This window comes from Hippopotamus amphibius, chromosome 12 (genome assembly GCF_030028045.1).
Source record: "Hippopotamus amphibius kiboko isolate mHipAmp2 chromosome 12, mHipAmp2.hap2, whole genome shotgun sequence".
Classification (NCBI taxonomy): Eukaryota; Metazoa; Chordata; class Mammalia; order Artiodactyla; family Hippopotamidae; genus Hippopotamus; species Hippopotamus amphibius.
In genome coordinates, this window is record NC_080197.1 from 59,556,673 (window position 1) to 59,574,542 (window position 17,870).

General features: G+C 37.3%; 1 protein-coding gene and 1 non-coding gene across 2 annotated transcripts in view; one reads left to right on the plus strand and one right to left on the minus strand.

Annotated features, from left to right (window-relative positions):
- The window catches only part of IRAG2 (inositol 1,4,5-triphosphate receptor associated 2), a 96,702-nt gene that overhangs the window by 42,819 nt on the left and 36,013 nt on the right, over positions 1-17,870 (minus strand). The window contains 2 exon segments of the mRNA XM_057702199.1: positions 5,270-5,432; positions 5,854-5,968. Coding sequence (XP_057558182.1) covers positions 5,270-5,432; positions 5,854-5,968 — 278 coding nt within the window.
- On the plus strand, positions 7,517-7,623 carry LOC130834260 (U6 spliceosomal RNA). The gene has a single exon (XR_009048643.1). It is a non-coding gene; the product is annotated as a U6 spliceosomal RNA (small nuclear RNA).

Here is a 17,870-nt window from a genome sequence, read left to right on the forward strand (position 1 = left end):
CTGTCCTCCTCCTGACCTATCTCTGAGCAAGAGCAAACAAAGTTTTCAGAAGTGGCCAACATTATGCTTCTGAAGTTGTATATCTCAAAACACTGCCTTTGAATTTCCAAATTAAGCCTGTGTTTCAGAAGAAATAATGAGTTAGTATAAGACTGTCTAAACTGCCCATCTGCTTCCCCACCAGGCAATCCTGGGTTTTAGAAACAGTCCACCTCAAAGCATTCAAGTTGTAAACCTCATTTCAACAGATGTTTCGTGCCATGGGTAGCAACTATTTTCATATGTTTCATAAGGCAAAACAAGCTGGCTAATGACCTTAATTTGCATGCACCTTTGCATTCTTCTCTATGTGTTTGGAGTTGGACCTGCCATGTCTCTAGGACATTCAGGTTTCATGTGGAAGCAAGTAAAATAATGGCCACTGTATCCCCTGCTGTTGCCATCTGTGATGTAGGATGAGACCAGTCGTCTTGGATCATCTTGGATACATTTCCTTTGAAGGAAGCTGAGATACAACAACTTTCTAAATGACTCTACTTTCAGGCAAAGGCCCTGCAATTAATTGGCTGTGGAAACGCAAAACCCTGATGCTGAGCTGCAATAATGTTAAGTCTCAATAAGCGCTGACATTTACGGATTACAGACTTCGTCACACAATCTATACACGACTCGATGTTCTACAAAACTGCGCATTAAAAACACTGAAGTTCACTGAAATCCACAGACTAGAAGAAAATAATTCACAGCACATAAATCTGTCAAAGTTCTCATATCCAAAATACATAAAGAAATCCTACGACTCGGCAACAAAAGGACAAGTGACCTAATTTGAAAAAGGGCAAAAGACTTAGATACTTCACCAAGAAGATACACAACGGCCTATCAGCCCAACAAATTAAAATCACAATGAGATACTCAGTCACATAGGGAAAACGAAAAAGATTGATACCATACACATTTCTGGTAGGGGTGTGAAATGCTACCAACTCTATGGAAAACTGCTTGCAGTTTCTTAAAAAGTTAGAATCACAACTATACTATGATCTAGTATCTCTGCTCCTAGATATTTATCCTAGGTTAAATAAAAACACAGGTCCACGCACAAACCTACGCACCAGTGTTCACAGTGGCTTTCTCCCTAACAACCCAAAACTGTCAATATCATAATTTAGACGTCCAAAAGCAGGAGAAAAGATAATCAAATGGTGGAAAGTTCTTACAAAGAAATGTGACTCAACCATGACAAGGGCACCCCACTGATGAACATAACACAGATGAATACTATGCTGAAGGAAAGACAGACAGATGTCTATAACTCAATTCTAGGACAGCCTAAACTAACCCATCGGCGATAGAAATCAGATCAGTGGTTGCTCCTTGAGGTGGTGAAGGTAGAAGTGGGGAGTAACTGGGAAGTAGCACGAGGGAACTTTCTGGGGTTACAGAAGTTCTGTTTCGATGTGCATCTGTCAAACTGGCTCGACAGTGCGCTTAAGATCTGAACATTTTATGATATGAGTACTCATCAATAACAAAGAGACAACAAGAACAAAAGCAGCGGGGCTTATGAGATAAATAGGGTTAGGAAGAGATCATGGAAAACGTATATGCAACATGGTAACCAGAGCACGAACAGGCACAGATATTAGCAGTGCCTAGGAAGATAACTTGGATCACTGAGACAGGCAACTTAAAATGGCTAAAGGCTGACTCCCAGCATCCTAGAAAGGCACAGAAACAATGACACTTTAAATGGCACACTGCTGGCGAGGTGCTGAGAAAATGCAGATGGAAGTGGAACTCTGAAGCAGCGGGGCTGCTAAAGTAAACACAGGCGGGAAAACAACCTGCCACAAACCAGAGCTCTGCGGGTCTGGGACGGCGGCGCTTCTCCAGGAGGGAGGCCCAGGTGCAGACACTTGTTTTTAATTTTCTTAAAATAAAGCTGAAAGCCTCCTGCTGCCTGTCAGCAGCCAGGCTGAGGGCTTTTTCCTTTCCTGCTGAAGGTTATAGTTCTATTCCTACCAATCCAGATGCTATTCCCAGGAAAATTGGGAACGTCCATGTTATTCTTACACATCTTTGCCCATTTGTCAATCGTGAATGAGGTAGTTTATGTGATAAAAACGTACTCGAGCAGAACAGACTGTACCCAGTATGGCCAAGCACTAGCTACTGTTTGCATTTGTTATGTTACTTATAAATTAACAACTCTGGCATTTTCTGGAAGAAGATACTGAGGCTCAGAGATGGAGAGAGATTTGCCCAACTTTATCAAAGTCTTTTGTAGACTTAGAATATAGGCTTGTTTAACCTCAAATCCCATGCTCTTCATCATTATGCAATACTTTCTCCTAGGTTATTTCATTCATACCTGCATCTTTCATTTGGGAAAACGTAGGCCCCCATCCCAACAGAGCTGTACAGCAATATCTGTATTTGACTTTGGTTCTCTCCTTGGTCCTCACCCCAACACATATCTTCAAGTGTCTCCATCACCTGAATCCCCCTCCCTGTCCCATTTCCCTCTTGTGTGCCGACTGCTCAGGACATGTGGCTCTCATCTTACATTCATCCTCAAAGCTGTAGGCTGTTATCTGCCCCATACGTCATGCCCTCCATGCTAAGAATAGCAGGCTAGAAGAGAGTTTCCAGTGAGTTCATCTAGGCGAAAACCTCTAAACTATAAAGTTCATATCAGATACTATATTCAAATAAGGAATCTGAATATACAGGGGCTTCTCACGCTCTCTCCCCAAAGAAATATTTATGGTTTCTAAAGGAATTATTTATGGTTTCACTCATTGTCTATTAAATGAGCAAGTCAATGAAGATTTTATGTAGATAAGGGTATAAAAGGATGAATACTAAAGGGGTGATAGCCTGGATTAGGTCACTTAGTCTACGTTTCCCGCACATTAGATTCACCCTAATATACTGCACGCATACCCTAGATCTAAGCAGCTTTATTCCTTTCTAAGGCAAACATTCATTTACATATCCAGTATGCCCCTTGTTAACAAGGGACTTAGATACATATGAAAAAGCAGAAGAAAGAAAATATATGTTACGATTCAAGAATTTTAGTAATTCTAGTGGCATATTTCAGGGGAGCAAGCATGCCCACAAATTAACTCATAAATCAGTCCAGTACTGGTGGCAACTGAAAACTTGAACATTATTTATTCAACATTAAATTCAGGGTATCTCATCAAACGTCAGAAACAACTTCCTACTTCCAGTTTGTGAACACTGCCATTGACCTAAACATTTGGACACAACTGCATCCCCACACAATTTGCTAATGAGCCTTTCTTAGGTGCAGCAGAAAGCAATTGCCATAATACTTAATGAATTTATGAAGCTAACCAGAAAGTTTCACAAGAACTAAATATGGATTTAAATAGCTCTGGTGTCTGACTCAGAATTCAAATGTCTGACTCAGAATTCAAACAGTATGTGGTGGCAGTGGTCATGGTAGAAGGTGTGAGGATGTGTTTGTGTGATAACTGTCCTACCTCGTTGACGTCTGTTCACACTCTATCTGGAAAATCTGCCCTATACACTTTTTGAAAATATGTGCTACCCAAATTTCCCTCCTCTTGCAAAGGCTGATGTTTAAGGGCATTATTAGAAATATCTTCATAAGCAAAGGGTCTTAAGAGCAAAATCTTGACAGGCATGCCTTCTTTGGGCAGCAAAAGATACTAACAACTAAAGGAGCTAATAAAGCCTGGCAGATTGTGAGCACTTCAAGACAGAAAGGAAGCATCCATCTTATTACCCAGCCAGAAAAAAACCTAGGACAGCTTTCATATTCTATTTTAAATGATATTTGGACCAGTTATCCCCTGAGGATAGACTAGGAAGACAATAACACGTTCATAATATTAAGAACGTATATTTTGGAGTAAGTTGCAAAAGTTGGCTTTTCCAAGAAGGTACTACAAACCATAATAAGTTGGAGGAGGGGATAAATTCTTCATTTTATAAAACTCTGGGGTATAATATTGATTTAATCAAAGGATAGACATAACTGGATCAAAAGATTAGACTTCTAAGCACAGTGTCTAAATCAAGCACACCATAAACCAAATTTGGAATGCCTTAATGAAGGCATGTTCATGCCCCAAAATGAACAGTTTTCAACACAAGGGGACCTTCTCCAATGCCCTCTGAGCAACACAAAAAAATAACATACAGATTATGTAATCTAATGCACGCTCTACATTGTCTGACAGAGTGAAGCTGAGTAAAATGCTACTTAGAATTATTGAAAATGAGCAAGTTCTACAAGGCTTAGAAATAATAATAATAATAAAGTGTTGAATAACCACTGCTGTTTTAGAACTAGCCAATTCCTTTAAGCTCTTAAACAGCTTTCTTAAGTAACAGTAGACAGGGTACAATAAATCCAAAACAAACACAAGTCTGAAAATTTCCATCGCTAGCTTACCTTAAGCTTATATTTAGTTATTATTCAAAACCAATAACTTTCTATAAAAAGAACCTTCACACTGCTAGAACAAGAATCTGGTTGAACAAAAGCGGTTGTCTGATAAATGGTCATATACATAAGCTTTACTTTTTCTGAACTATGTTTCTAGAATAAAATAAGCTTAAAAATAATCTGACATCTGTAATTTGACAATTGTCTTCTCACGTAAATCCTCAGCAACCATGTATCCACTTTTAAGTAATGCAGAAAAAAATGACAAATGTTTTAATTTTTGAAGCAAAATATACATGTAAAGAACACATTAAAATTTTAAAAGAATTTTCATGCATATATAATATGTTGATATACACTGAATTCATAAGTATTTTGCTCAACGCTAAAATTACTGCTTAAAAGAAAACAGAGGCAGGGCCTTTTCTGCCATATGATGGGTACAAACCAGCTATAAAATCAGTAGAATATGTAAACAATTTACAAGTTCAATTATCTCGTGCATACAAGAGTTTTTTCCATGTTCACTTTCACAGATACTGAGAAGTGTTTAATTTTTAAAGAAATAACAGTCATGCAAAAATCTTGTAATTTTTCCATCTTGTAATAAACAACCAAAAAGGAACGTTAACGGTTAAATCCATCCACCTAGCCAGCAGGCAGATCTCTCTGAATGCCCATAACACTGGCTTCCGGAGCCATTTCACCGTCATGAATTCAGTAATAATACAGCAGCTGGAATCTAGAAGAATGTCTGTAGTCCTCCTGCCCCACCTCAGAGTGGACCCAATTCGGACATAACAAATATTTGCTACTTACTTTTCGGTTTCCTTATCTTCTGCTCAAGTGTCTGGCAAGTGTTCACTAACTCAGTATTTATAGTCTGGAGATTTCGTTGATCCGAAATTGCTTCCTCTAATGTATGCAGCAAAGGCTTAGCTTTTTCCCTGGCAGAGTGGGCTGCCCGATCTCCATCCTCCACCTGGATACCGACAGTTAATGCTGTATTTTAGCAGGGCAGCGGGAAAGAAAAGCAACTGAGCGCTCACTCTTTATTATGCACACGAAACTGAAAATGTGCTTTTCTTCTCAGGGAAGTGATAAGCCTCCACTGAACTTCTGCAATTCTGTGTTTGCATGGGCTTCGTATGCCTGAGCTATTTCTACAGCGGCAAAAGTCCTGATATGTTAAGTTGCCTCTTTCTGCAAAGTCGCCTCTTTCATCAGCAGGCTGTTGACACCGCCTCTTACAACTCCCCCTTTACTTCCTCCACTCACTGCTAGTCGAGAGGGACTGAACTTTGCAGTTCCTCTTTGTTTTTTTTGTTCCTCCTCCATTTTTACTTCAGGGTTTTAAGGACATCTGAGGAGACTTCCTGTGCATATAATGCAGGCCACCCTACCTGCTCCTCTGCCTCCTCCAACCATTCGCTTGCTTCTGGGACCTTCCTCCTGAGGATGACTTCCTGGTTGACGGCATCCTCTTGCAGTTGTGTGATGGCTTTCAGTTGTTTCTGCCTTGAGTTTAAAAAAAAAAAAAGTCCAAACCACAACCTGTCAGTGACATTTCAACTAAGAGTCACCCCCTGGGAAGTTATGACAAATGCAAACTTAATATTCTTCCTCAGAGATGAGAGGAAAAAAGTGAAAGTGTTTACATATAGATAAATGCTTTACAAATAGAGAATGTTAATTAAAGCAATCATAGTAATCACTTAGTCTGATAATCTCACCTTACAGATAAGAACATTTAGTTTTCTATTCTACACTGGTATATTCAGTTCCCCATAAGCTACATTCATAGTATTTAGCTACATGGGTGCTACAATGAGGTCACTGTGGCAGGTGCTATATGTACATATCACAGCTAGCTTAAGAAAGAAAGAAAGGAAGAAAGAAAGAAAGAAAAGAGAGAAAAAAGAAAAGAAGGAAGGAAGAAAGAAAGAAGGAAGGAAGGAAGGAAAGAAAGAAAAAAAGAAAGAAAGAAAGAAAAAGAAAAAAGGAAAGGAAAGGAAAAGCGAAGAAGAGAAAAGAAAAAAGAGAAAAAAAAATAAACAAGCTCTTTGTTTCACAACCTTAGCCTTTCTCCTTAGAATTGTCATCATGATATAAATATGTGCCACGAGCACAGGAAGGGCTGCTACCAAGAACAGGTAAAAGTTAGCTGTTAGTATTTCCACTGCAGTCCTCTCTTTTCTAAAGCCTTTCCCCTCCCTTTCTTCCTTACCCCAAATCTCTTAGCGTTGTTATGTTACTTCTCTTTTGGATCCAACCCTAATTCCCCAAAATATATAAAAATGCATCTGTTCGCTGACAAGATTATTTAAACCATGCTATGTATCAACATATCAATGACTATCTGAAAACAACTTGACCTGAATAAGGACCTTAACTCAAAGGAATGATAACCTTTGGGAGTTTCTAAGCAGTGAGGAAGACATCTTCAGGTTTAGGCCCTTTGCATAGCTCTCAAATGTTAATACGTGTTCAGGATCCCATTGTACATTGGCATAAACCCAGCCCTGTTTACAAGAAGGACCATATGAGAGACAAGGATGGTTTCAGAGAATGCTTTACCACTATGGTCAGCCAACAAACAAAACCCTAACCAAAAATAAAAACGACCTAAACACACATTCTACTGAGCATTGCTCAACAGCATGTACTGAGCATTTTTCTTTTTAAATTGTGGTAGGAACATTTAACATGAGATCTACCCTCTCAACACTTTAAAGTGTACAGTATTGTTAACTACAGGCACAATGCTGAAGAGCAGATCTCTAGAACTTATTCATCTTGCGTACCTGAAACTTTATACCCGTTGAATTACAATCACCCACTTCCCTTTCCCAAGCCCCTGGAAACCACCATTCTACTCCCTGCTTCTGTAAGTCTGACGATTTTAGATACCTCATGTAAGTGGAATCATGCAGTATTTGTCCTTCTGTGACTGGTCTATTTCACTTATCATAATATTCTTAAGGTGCATCCATGTTGTCACATGTGGGAAAATTTCCTTCTTTTTTGAAAAGTTTTCAAAAAGTTTTTTTTTAAAAAAGCTGAACAGTGCTCGCTTCGGCAGCACATATACTAAAATTGGAACAGTACAGAGAAGATGGGCATGGCCCCTGCGCAAGGATGACTCACAAATCCATGAAGCGTTCCATATTTTTGAAGCATGTACCACAATGTTCATCGCAGCACTGTTCACAATAGCCAGGACGTGGAAGCAGCCTAAATGCCCATCAACAGATGAATGGATAAAGAAGATGTGGCACATATATACAATGGAATATTACTCAGCCATAAAAAAGAAAGAAATTGAGTTATTCGTAGTGAGGTGGATGGACCTAGAGTCTGTCATACAGAATGAAGTAAGGCAGAAAGAGGAAAACAAATACCGTATGCTAACTCATATATATGGAATCTAAAAAAAAAAATGGTACTGATGAATCCAGTGACAGGGCAAGAATAAAGATGCAAATGTAGAGAACAGACTTGAGGACATGGGGTGGGGGGCGAAGGGGAAGCTGGGACGAAGTGAGAGAGTAGCACTGATATATATACGCTACCAAATGTAAAACAGATAGCTAGTAGGAAGTTGCTGCATAATATGGGGAGAGAAACTCAATGATGGGTGATGACTTAGATGGCTGGGATAGGGAGAGTGGGAGGGAGTCGCAGGAGGGAGGGGATATGGGGATATATGTATAAATACAGCTGATTCACTTTGGTGTACCACAAAAACTGGCACAAGTGTAAAACAATTATATTCCAATAAAGAGCTCTAAGAAAAATAAAAAATAATAAATAAATAAATAAATAAATAAATGTTAAGGCAGCCTTTACAAAAGGATCTAAGGTTGAAGAATTTTTCTGCCTTAACAAAAAAGAAAAAAGAAAAGAAAAGAAAACATACTTTCACAGATTGTGAGGATCAAATAAAAATCATTTCTGTAATTATACAACTAATTAAATATTTTCAATGTCTGTATTAAGCATTATACTCCTCCATAATTGACTGATCAATAAATTCTAAGTGAAGACAAACGTTTTTCATGGAGTTCTGAAACTGATGAGTTTCCCAACCTCCTGCCCATTTATACTCCCTCCCCTTTATCAATATGTAGATATCCGATATTCAAGTAGAGTAAAATCAAAAGTCAAGCATGTTATGTTATGGCAAATAACATATTTTTCAATTCAGTGGGCATGCAATATTTAACAAGACGTACATGGCAAAAGTTTTGTGTTACTAATTGGGAAGTGTTTTCTAAAATATCAAATATCTGTTTTCTGATACAGTTAAAAAAAGCTGAATAACATTTTATTGTATGTATATGCCATATTTTTTTATTTATTCATCCTTGATGAACATTTAGATTGTTTCCACGTCTTGGCTATTATGACTAATGCTGCAGTGAACATGAGTGTGCAAATATCTTTTTGAGATTTTGCTTTGAATTCTTTTGAATATATACCCGGAAGTGGGATTGCTGGATCATATGATAGTTCTGATTTTAATTTTCTAGAACCTCCCAACTGTTTTCCATAGCAGTTGCACCATTTTACATTCCTACCAACAGCATACAAGGGTTTCAATTTCTCTACACCCTTGCCAACATTTGGTATCTTTTGAGTGTTTCTTTTTTTTAGAATAGCCTTCCTAACAGGTGCAATTCATTCATCACTGTGAATCACTCATTGTGGTTTTTATTTGCATTGCCCTGCTGACTAGTGATGTTGAACATCTTTTCCTGTACTTGTTGGCCAATTTTATATCTTCTTTGGAAAAATGTCTATTCAATTCTTTTGCGCCTTTTTAAATTGAGGTTTTTTTTTTTATTGAGTTGTAGAAGTTCCTTCTATATTTGAATATTAACCCCTTTTCAGATATATGGTTTGCAAATATATTCTCCCATTCAGTAGGTTACCCTCTCACTCTGTTAAATCCTTTGCTGTGTGGAAGCTTTTTAGTCTGATGCGGACCTACTTGCATATTTTTTCTTTTGTTGCTTGTGCCTTTGGCTTCATGTCCAAGGAACTATTGCCAAGACCAATGTCATGAAGCTTTTCCTTTTCTTCCAGGAGTTTTACAGATTTAAGCCTTATGTTTAAGTCTTCAGTCCATTTTGAGTTGATTTTTATATACAGCGTATGATAGGGTTCATCTTTATTCTTTTGCATGTGGATATCCAGTTTCCCCAGTACCATTTGTTGAAAAGACTATCCTCTCCCCATTGTGCATTCTTGGCACCCTACTTGAAGATCAGTTGATCATATATGTGAAGGTTTATTTCTGGGTACTCTATTCCATTCCATTGGTCTGTAGTTGTTTTTTTTGTTTTGTCTTGTTTAAATCTGATTTTGAAATCAGAATGTGTGAAACCTCCAGCTTTGCTCTTCTTTCTCAAGATTGTTTTGGTCCTTTGTAGTTCTATATGAAAATTAGGATTGTTCTTTTCTATTACTGTAAAAAATGTCATTTGAATTGTGATAGAGATTGCATTGAATCTTTGGATTGCTTTGTGTAGTGTGGACATCTTAACAACATTGTCTTTCAATTCATAAGCACAAGATGTCTTTCCATTAATCTGCATCTTTTTAAATTTATTTCAGCAGTGTTTTACAGGTTTCAGTGTACAAGTCTATCTCCTTAGTGTTTATTCTTATTCTTTTGATACTATTTTAAATAGGATTGTTTTCTCAGTTTCCTTTTCAAATAGTTTATTATTAGTGTATAGAAATGTAACTGATTTTTGTATGATTTTGTATGTTGCAACTTTGCTGAATTTATTAGTTCTTACTGCTTTTTGTGGAGTCTTTAGTGTTCTATATACAGATCATGTCATCTGCAAACAGAGATGTTTTCACTTCTTCCTTTTGAATGTGAATACCCTTTATTTCTTTTTCTTGCCTAATTGCTCAGGCTAGGACTTCCAGGACTATGTTGCATAGAAGCGGTGAGAGTGAGCATGCTTGCCCTGTTTCTGATCTTAGAACAAAAGCTTTCAGTCTTTCACCATTGAGTATGATGTTAGCTGTGGGCTTTTCACACACAGCCTTTATGTGTTGAGGTAGTTTCCTTCTATTTCTAGTTTTTTATCATGAAAGGTGTTGAACTTTATCAAATACTTTTCTGCATTAATTTAGATGATAATGTGTTATTTATGCATCACTTTTTTAATGTGGTGTATCACATGAATTGATTTGTGTATGTTGAACCATCTTGCATCCCAGGGATAAATCTCACTTGGTCAGGGAGTATCATCTTTTTAGTGTGCTGTTGAAAATGGTTTACTAGTATTTTGCTACGGATTTTTGTATGTATATGCATCAGGGATGAATAGTTTTCTTGTAGTGTTTTTGGTTTTGGTGTCAGAATAATGCTGGTCTCATAAAATGAATCAGGAAATGATCCCTCATCTTTGATTTTTTGATACTGTTTTTCAAAAAGGCTGACAATTTTCTTTAAATGTTTGATGATTCACCAGAGAGCCATCTGATCCTGGGCTTTTATTGGTTGGGAGTTTTTTGAATACTGCTTCAATCACCTTACGAGTTATTAGTCTATTCAGATTTTATGTTTCTTCCTGGCTCAGTCTTGTTAGGTTACACGAGGGTGAGTCAATAATTATCTGCAATTTTAAAACTTCTGTTGGCTGCACTGTCTTATCAGCACTTTCCGTTCAAGGCTACTGTCTCCCCAGTCACTGCTGTGCATGTGTGAACATGTTACATTAGTTCATTTGTAACTGCAGTGCAAGCAAAAATGGATGCCCCGCTTGTGATGTGCAAGAAAGAAGAGCAGCGTGCAGTGACTCACTTTTTGTCTGAGGGTGTACCTGGTGCCATTATTTATCGAAGACTTTGTGCACAGTATGGAGAAAACGTTTTGTTGTGAAGAAATGGATAAAGTTCAGTGAAAGTCACACAAGTGTTAGCCATCAAGGAGCCAGATGCCCACCCACGTCCATGGCTGATGACAACATTGTGTGTACAGTGAAATGATTCTGTCGAATCGATGAGTGACAATGGATTATGTGGCAAATCATTTGCAAATTAGTCATGGCTCAAAGGTTCAACAATCAACAGTGCTCATTACAGTGAGATGCTTATTGAAGAGCTGAAGCCTAAACTTCAGATTAAACGCAGAGGACTGCTATCCAAGGGTGTTGTGATCTTGCATGACAATGCATGTCTGCACACTTCTGCCCTCACTGTCGACATGCTGCAAAAACTTCATTTTGAGGCATTAAAGCATTCTCCCTACAGTCCTGATCTTGCTCCATCGGACTTTCACCTGTTTGGTCCTGAAAGTAGCCCTACAAGGACGAAAATTCACTTCTGGTGAAGAAATGAAGACAGCGGTGTACATGGCTCACAGCACAGCCTAAAACATTTTTTAATGAGGGAATATGAAAGTTTGTTGACAGATGGACAAAGTGTATTGAAAAGCAAGGAGAATATGTCAAAAAATGATGTATTTGTCTTTTCTAAAAGTTAATTAAAATAAATTCTACAGCCAGAGTGTGGATAACTTTTGACTCACCCTTGTATATTTCTAGGAATTTATCCAATTCTTCAAGGTTTTCCAATTTATTGCTGTGTAATTGTTCATAGTAGTCTTTTATGTCCCATTTCTCCCCCAGTGGCATCAATTTTAACATCTCTTCTTTCATTTCTCATTTGAGTTTTCTCTTTTCCTCAGCCTAGCAAAAGGTTTGTCAATTATGTTTATCTTTTTAAAAAGTTTCATTGATTTTTTTAAAATGTTTTTCTGTTATCTATTCTGTTTATTTCTGCTCTAACCTTTATTATTTCCCTCCTTGTGCTTACTTTTGGACATAGTTTTTTCCTTTTTTATAGTTCCTTGAGGTGTAAAGTTAGGTTGTTTGAGATCTTTTTGTCTTTTTTTTTTTGGCTGTGCTGCATAACTTGCAAGATCTCAGTTCCCTGACCAGGGATGGAACCTGGGTCATGGCAATGAAAGCCCAAAATCCTAACCACTAAGCAACTAGAGAACTCCCACAATCTTTCTTCATTTAAAAAAAAAATTGTATTTATTTACTTATTTTTTTTTTGGCTGTGTTGGGTTTTCGTTGCAGCACACAGGCTTTCTCTAGTTGCAGCAAGTGGGGACTACTCTTCATTGAGATGTGTAGGTTTCTCATTGCAGTGGCTTCTCTTGTAGTGGAGCCTGGGCTCTAGGCACACAGGCTTCAGTAGCTGTGGCACACAGGCTCAGCAGTTGTGGCTCATGGGCTCTAGAGCACAGGCTCAGTAGTTGTGACACACAGGCTTAGTCGCTCTGTAGCATGTGGGATCTTCCCAGACCAGGGTTCAAACCTGTGTCTCCTGCATTGGCAGGGAGATTCTTAACCACTGTGCTATCAGGGAAGTCCCTTTCTTCATTTTAATGTAGGTATTTATCACTGTTAACATCCCTCTTAGCACTGCTTTTGCTGCATGCCTTGTTTTGATATGTTGTTAATTTTATTTCAAGATATTTTCTAATTTCCTTTTTAATTTTTTTTTTGTGGTTTTTCAGCAGTATGTTGTTTAATTTCTGTCTTTGTGAATTTTCCATTTTTTCTTCTGCTACTGATGTCTAGTTTTATTCTATTGTGGTTGAAAAAACTACTGAGTATGATTTCAATCTTCTTAAATTTGTTAAGATTTGTTTTGTGACCTAATATGTGATCTATCCTGAAGAATGTTTCAGGTATACCTGAGAATATATATTCTGTAGCTATTTGGTGGAATGTTTTATACATGTTTGTTAGGTCCATTGGCTCTATAATATAGTTCAAGTGTGTTGTTTTCTTATTGGTCTTCTGTCTCAATGTTCTTTCCATTATTGAAAGTGGGGTATTGAAGTCTCCTACAATGACTTTATATTGCTATCTATTTCTCCCTTTCATTCTGTCAATGTTTGCTTTATATATTTAGGTGCTCTGGTGTTGGGTGCATATATAATTATAATTATATCTTCCTGGTGAATTGACTCATCATTTTATAATACTCTTTGTCTCTTTGACAGTTTTTGACTTAAGGTCTACTTTGTTGGATAGTCACCTGTGTTCTCTTTTGGTTAGCATTTGCACATAATATCTTTTTTTACCCCTTCACTTTCAGCCAAAATGTGTCCTTAAGTCTAAACTGAGTCTGTTAGAATAGTAGAGAGGTTCCTTAAAAAACTAAAAATAGAGCTACCATTTGGTCTAGCAATCCCACTCCTGGGCATATATCTGGAGAAAATCATAATTCAAAAAGATACATGCACCCCAATGTTCACTGCAACATTCTTTACAATAGCCAAGACAGGGAAGCAACCTAAATATCCATTGACAGAGGAATGGATAAAGAAGATGTGGTACACATATACAATGGAATATTACACAGCCATTAAAAAGAATGAAATAATGCCATTTGCAGCAACATGGATGGACTTTGAGATTATCATACTAAGTAAAGTAAGGTGGACAGAGAAAGTCAAATACCATATGATATATGTGGAATCCAAAAAAAATGATACAAATGAACTTATTTACAAAACAGAAACGGACTCACAGACTTCGAAAACAAACTTACAGTTAGCAAAAGGGAAATGTGGGGGCAAGGGATAAATTAGGAGTTTGGAATTAACACACATACACTACCATCTATAAAAGAGATAATCAACAAAGACCTACTGTATAGCACAGGGAACTCTACTCAATATTCTGTAATTACCTGAATGGGAAAATAATTTGAAAAACAATAGATATATGTATATATATAACTGAATCACTTTGCTGTACACTGGAAACACAACATCTTAAATCAACCATACTGCAACATAAAATTTAAAAAAAATTTTTTTAAGTGAGTCTCTTATAGACAGAATATAGTTGGGTCTTGTTTTTTAATCCATTCAATCCACTCTGTGTCTTTTGACTGGGGAGTTTGATCTATCTACATTTAAAGCAATTATTGATAGGGAGGGACTTACTATTGCCATTTTGTTGTTTTCTGTCTTATAGTTCTTTTGTCCCTCTTTTCCTATCTCCCTTTGTGTTTCATTGATTTTTTTATATTTTATGTTTTGATTCCTTTCTTTTTCTTTTGTGTATCTTTGATACATATTTTCTTTATGGTTTCTAGGGGGCATATATAAAACATCTTACAGTTATAGTTACCTATTTTAAGCTGATAACAACTAAACTTCAATCACATACAAAAAACTACACCTTACTTCTCTGCTTCCCCCATTTTATGTTACTGATGTCACAATTTATATCTTTCTATATAGTGTGCCATTAACATATTTTTAAACTTTTATTAAGTATTATAAAGTATTATTTATACTTGTTTTTTAACTTTTACCCTAGAATTAAAAGTGATTTACTGTGTATATCTATATATCTACCTTTACCAGTGAATTTTATACTTTAAAATGCTTTCATGTTGCTGTTTAAGGCCTTTGAACTTGAAGAACTCTCTTTAGGATTTCTTGCAAGGCAAGCCTAGTGGTAATGAACTCTCTCAGCTTTTGTTTGTATGGGAAAGTCTTTATATCACTTTCATTTTTGAGGGATAGTTTTGCTGGGTATAGTGCTCTTGGTTGGTAGTTCTTTACTTTCAGTACTTCAAATGTATCATCACACTCCCTTATGGCCTGCAAGGTTTCTGCTGAGAAATCCACAGATAGTCTTATGAAATCTCCTTTCTAACTGCCTGACAAAACCCTTCTCTTGCTGCTTTCAAAATTCTCTCTTTGACTTTTGATAATTTGATTATAATGTGTCTCAGTGTGGATTTCTTTGGGTTCATCTTATTTGAGATCCATTAGGCCTTCTGGGTCTGGGTGTCCTTCCCCAGATTTTGGAAGTTTTCAGCCATTATTTTGTTGAATAACTTTTCTGTTCCTTTCTTTCTCTCTTCTCCTTCTGGGACTCCCATAATAATATATATTGTACTTGATGATGTTCCTTAAGTCCCTTAAGTTTTCTTCACTCTTTTTCATTCTGTTTTCTTTTTTTTCCTCCTCTGACTGGATAATTTCCAGTGACCTCTTTTAAAGTTCACTGATCTCTTCTTCCACTTGATCTAGTCTGATATTGAATTCCTCTGGTAAAATTTTCAGGATTCTTCTGCTCCAAGATTTCTATTTGGTACTTTTTAGAAAATATTTATTTATGTTTATTTTTGGCTGTGTCAGGTCTTACTTGTGGCATGTGGGCTCCCTAGTTGTGGCACTCAGGCTTTGTTGCCCCACAGCATGTGGGATCTTAGTTTCCTGACAAGGGACTGAAACTGCATCCCCTGCACTGGAAGGTGGATTCTCAACCACTGGACCACCAGGGAAGTCCCTGTTTGGTACTTTTTTATATTTTTTGTCTCTTTGTTGATAGTCTCACTTTGTTCATGCACTTCTCTCCCCATCTGATTGAACATCTTTATGACAGTTATTTTGAATTCTCTGTGGGGTAAATCATTTATCTCTCTCATTAGGTGCAGTTTTTGGAGATTTATTTTGTTCCTTTGTTTGAGACATATTTTCCTGTGTCTTCATTTTTCTTGACTCCTTGTATTGGTATCTTCACATTAGAAAAAAGAGTCACCTCTCCCAGTATTAGCAAACTGGCCTAATATGGGAAAAATTCCTTATCAGTCACTTTGAGCAGAGATTCTAGGAGCCTCTCAAATATTAATGTTGGTTCAACACACCATTTTTGTTCTTAGTGGAACCTAGGCATCTGGGGTATGAGGGTCCCATCATTGCTTTAAGATGAGTGTGAGAGAAGCCAGTCTCTGACGTACCCCCCAGAACAGCTGGAATTTTGGTTGTGTGATCCAGCTCTTTCCTTCCCTAGTGAGAAGCTGTGATCTGGAATTTTTCATCTGCTTACTCTGTGCTGAGCTAGGGACTATGATGAGTGCTTGTGAGCTAATTCAAACCATTGTCTTTGTTCTCAGTATCCCCCAGGTGTCTACAGTACACCCAGTTTTGTCTGCATTCTGAGACAGGTGAGACAGAAGCTGGTATTTTGGGCAGTTCTCAGCAAAGTTGGAACGTTGGGCACAATACTCCAACTCTTTCCCTATCCAGGGAAAAGCTGGGAGCTGGGGAGTTCTTTCTGATCATATGACACTGTGCCAGAAGGAATTATGGTGAAAGGGTATCTAGAATTTTCCTACCAGAATTGATGTGGCTGGTTTCATGGTTACCCAGGGCGAAGCGGCCCCTTAGGTATTAATTTCTGGGTTTCTCACAATGGGAATTTGTCTATATATTACTGTTGAGTAAGTGTACCAATCGGGAGGAGGATCCAGTGCTTCCTATTCCACCTTCTTGCTGATATCACCTCCTGTTTTTTAAGACATCAATTTTACCTACTTTTATCTTTTCTGGGGATAGTTTAAGCTCTCAAGAGTATCTGTTACCTTTCAAGGGAAAGCAAAAGGATTGTAAGGACCAACAGAAATCCATATTTAATAATACTAAAGCTTTTAATCACTTATGTGTATTTGTACCTATAAGAAAACATTTATTTACTTTATGAAGCACAGCAGCCTTAAAAATAGCTTTTAAAAATTAGATAGTACCATTTATTAAAGATATCCAACAAATGTTGAAACTTTGAATAGTTTTCTTTTATAGAGATTTTCATTATCATGTTAAGAGACATAGTAGCTTTAGCTTTGGGTGTGTGTGTATTTAAATTCAACAACTCTCCCTGCTAACATGTCCTAATGCTAAATCTTGATTTTTTACTCCTGCCAAGTCTGAGTCTCCCCCAGACTTTGCCATCTAGCACCCCATTTACCTAGTTTTCAGACCAAAAACACCTAGTCAGGGATGACTCTCTTGCATTCCCACATCTAATTCACTAATATGTCAGATCTGATCTAACCTCAAACTATAGTTTGAATCAGACCATTTCTTATCACCTTCGTAACTATCACCCTGGCTCACATTATACACCTCACCTGGACTATTACAATAACACCTAACTCAGTGGCTTTTTTGACCATGATTCAGTAAATATTTTATATTTCAACCAAGCACACACACCTAGCTGAAACAAAAATTTTATGAACTATTACTTACTCTTACTATAAGCAATGTATTCTGATATTCTTATATTTATTTTTTTAAATGGGTCATAATCCAGTAAATTGATTTCAGGATCTCTAATTGGCAATCCATATTGAAAAAAGCCTCTTCTCACTGGTCTCACCGCTTCCACTCTTGCCCTCTATAGACAATTCTCTACATGGCAGCCAGAATGATTTTTCAAAACACAAGTCACATTACTTCTCTGCTTATAATCCTTCAATGGCTTCCCATATACTCAGAATAAAACCCCACTTCCTAAACATGAACTGCAAGGCTGTGGACCTGACCCCTGCCTGTATTTCTGACCTCATCTCC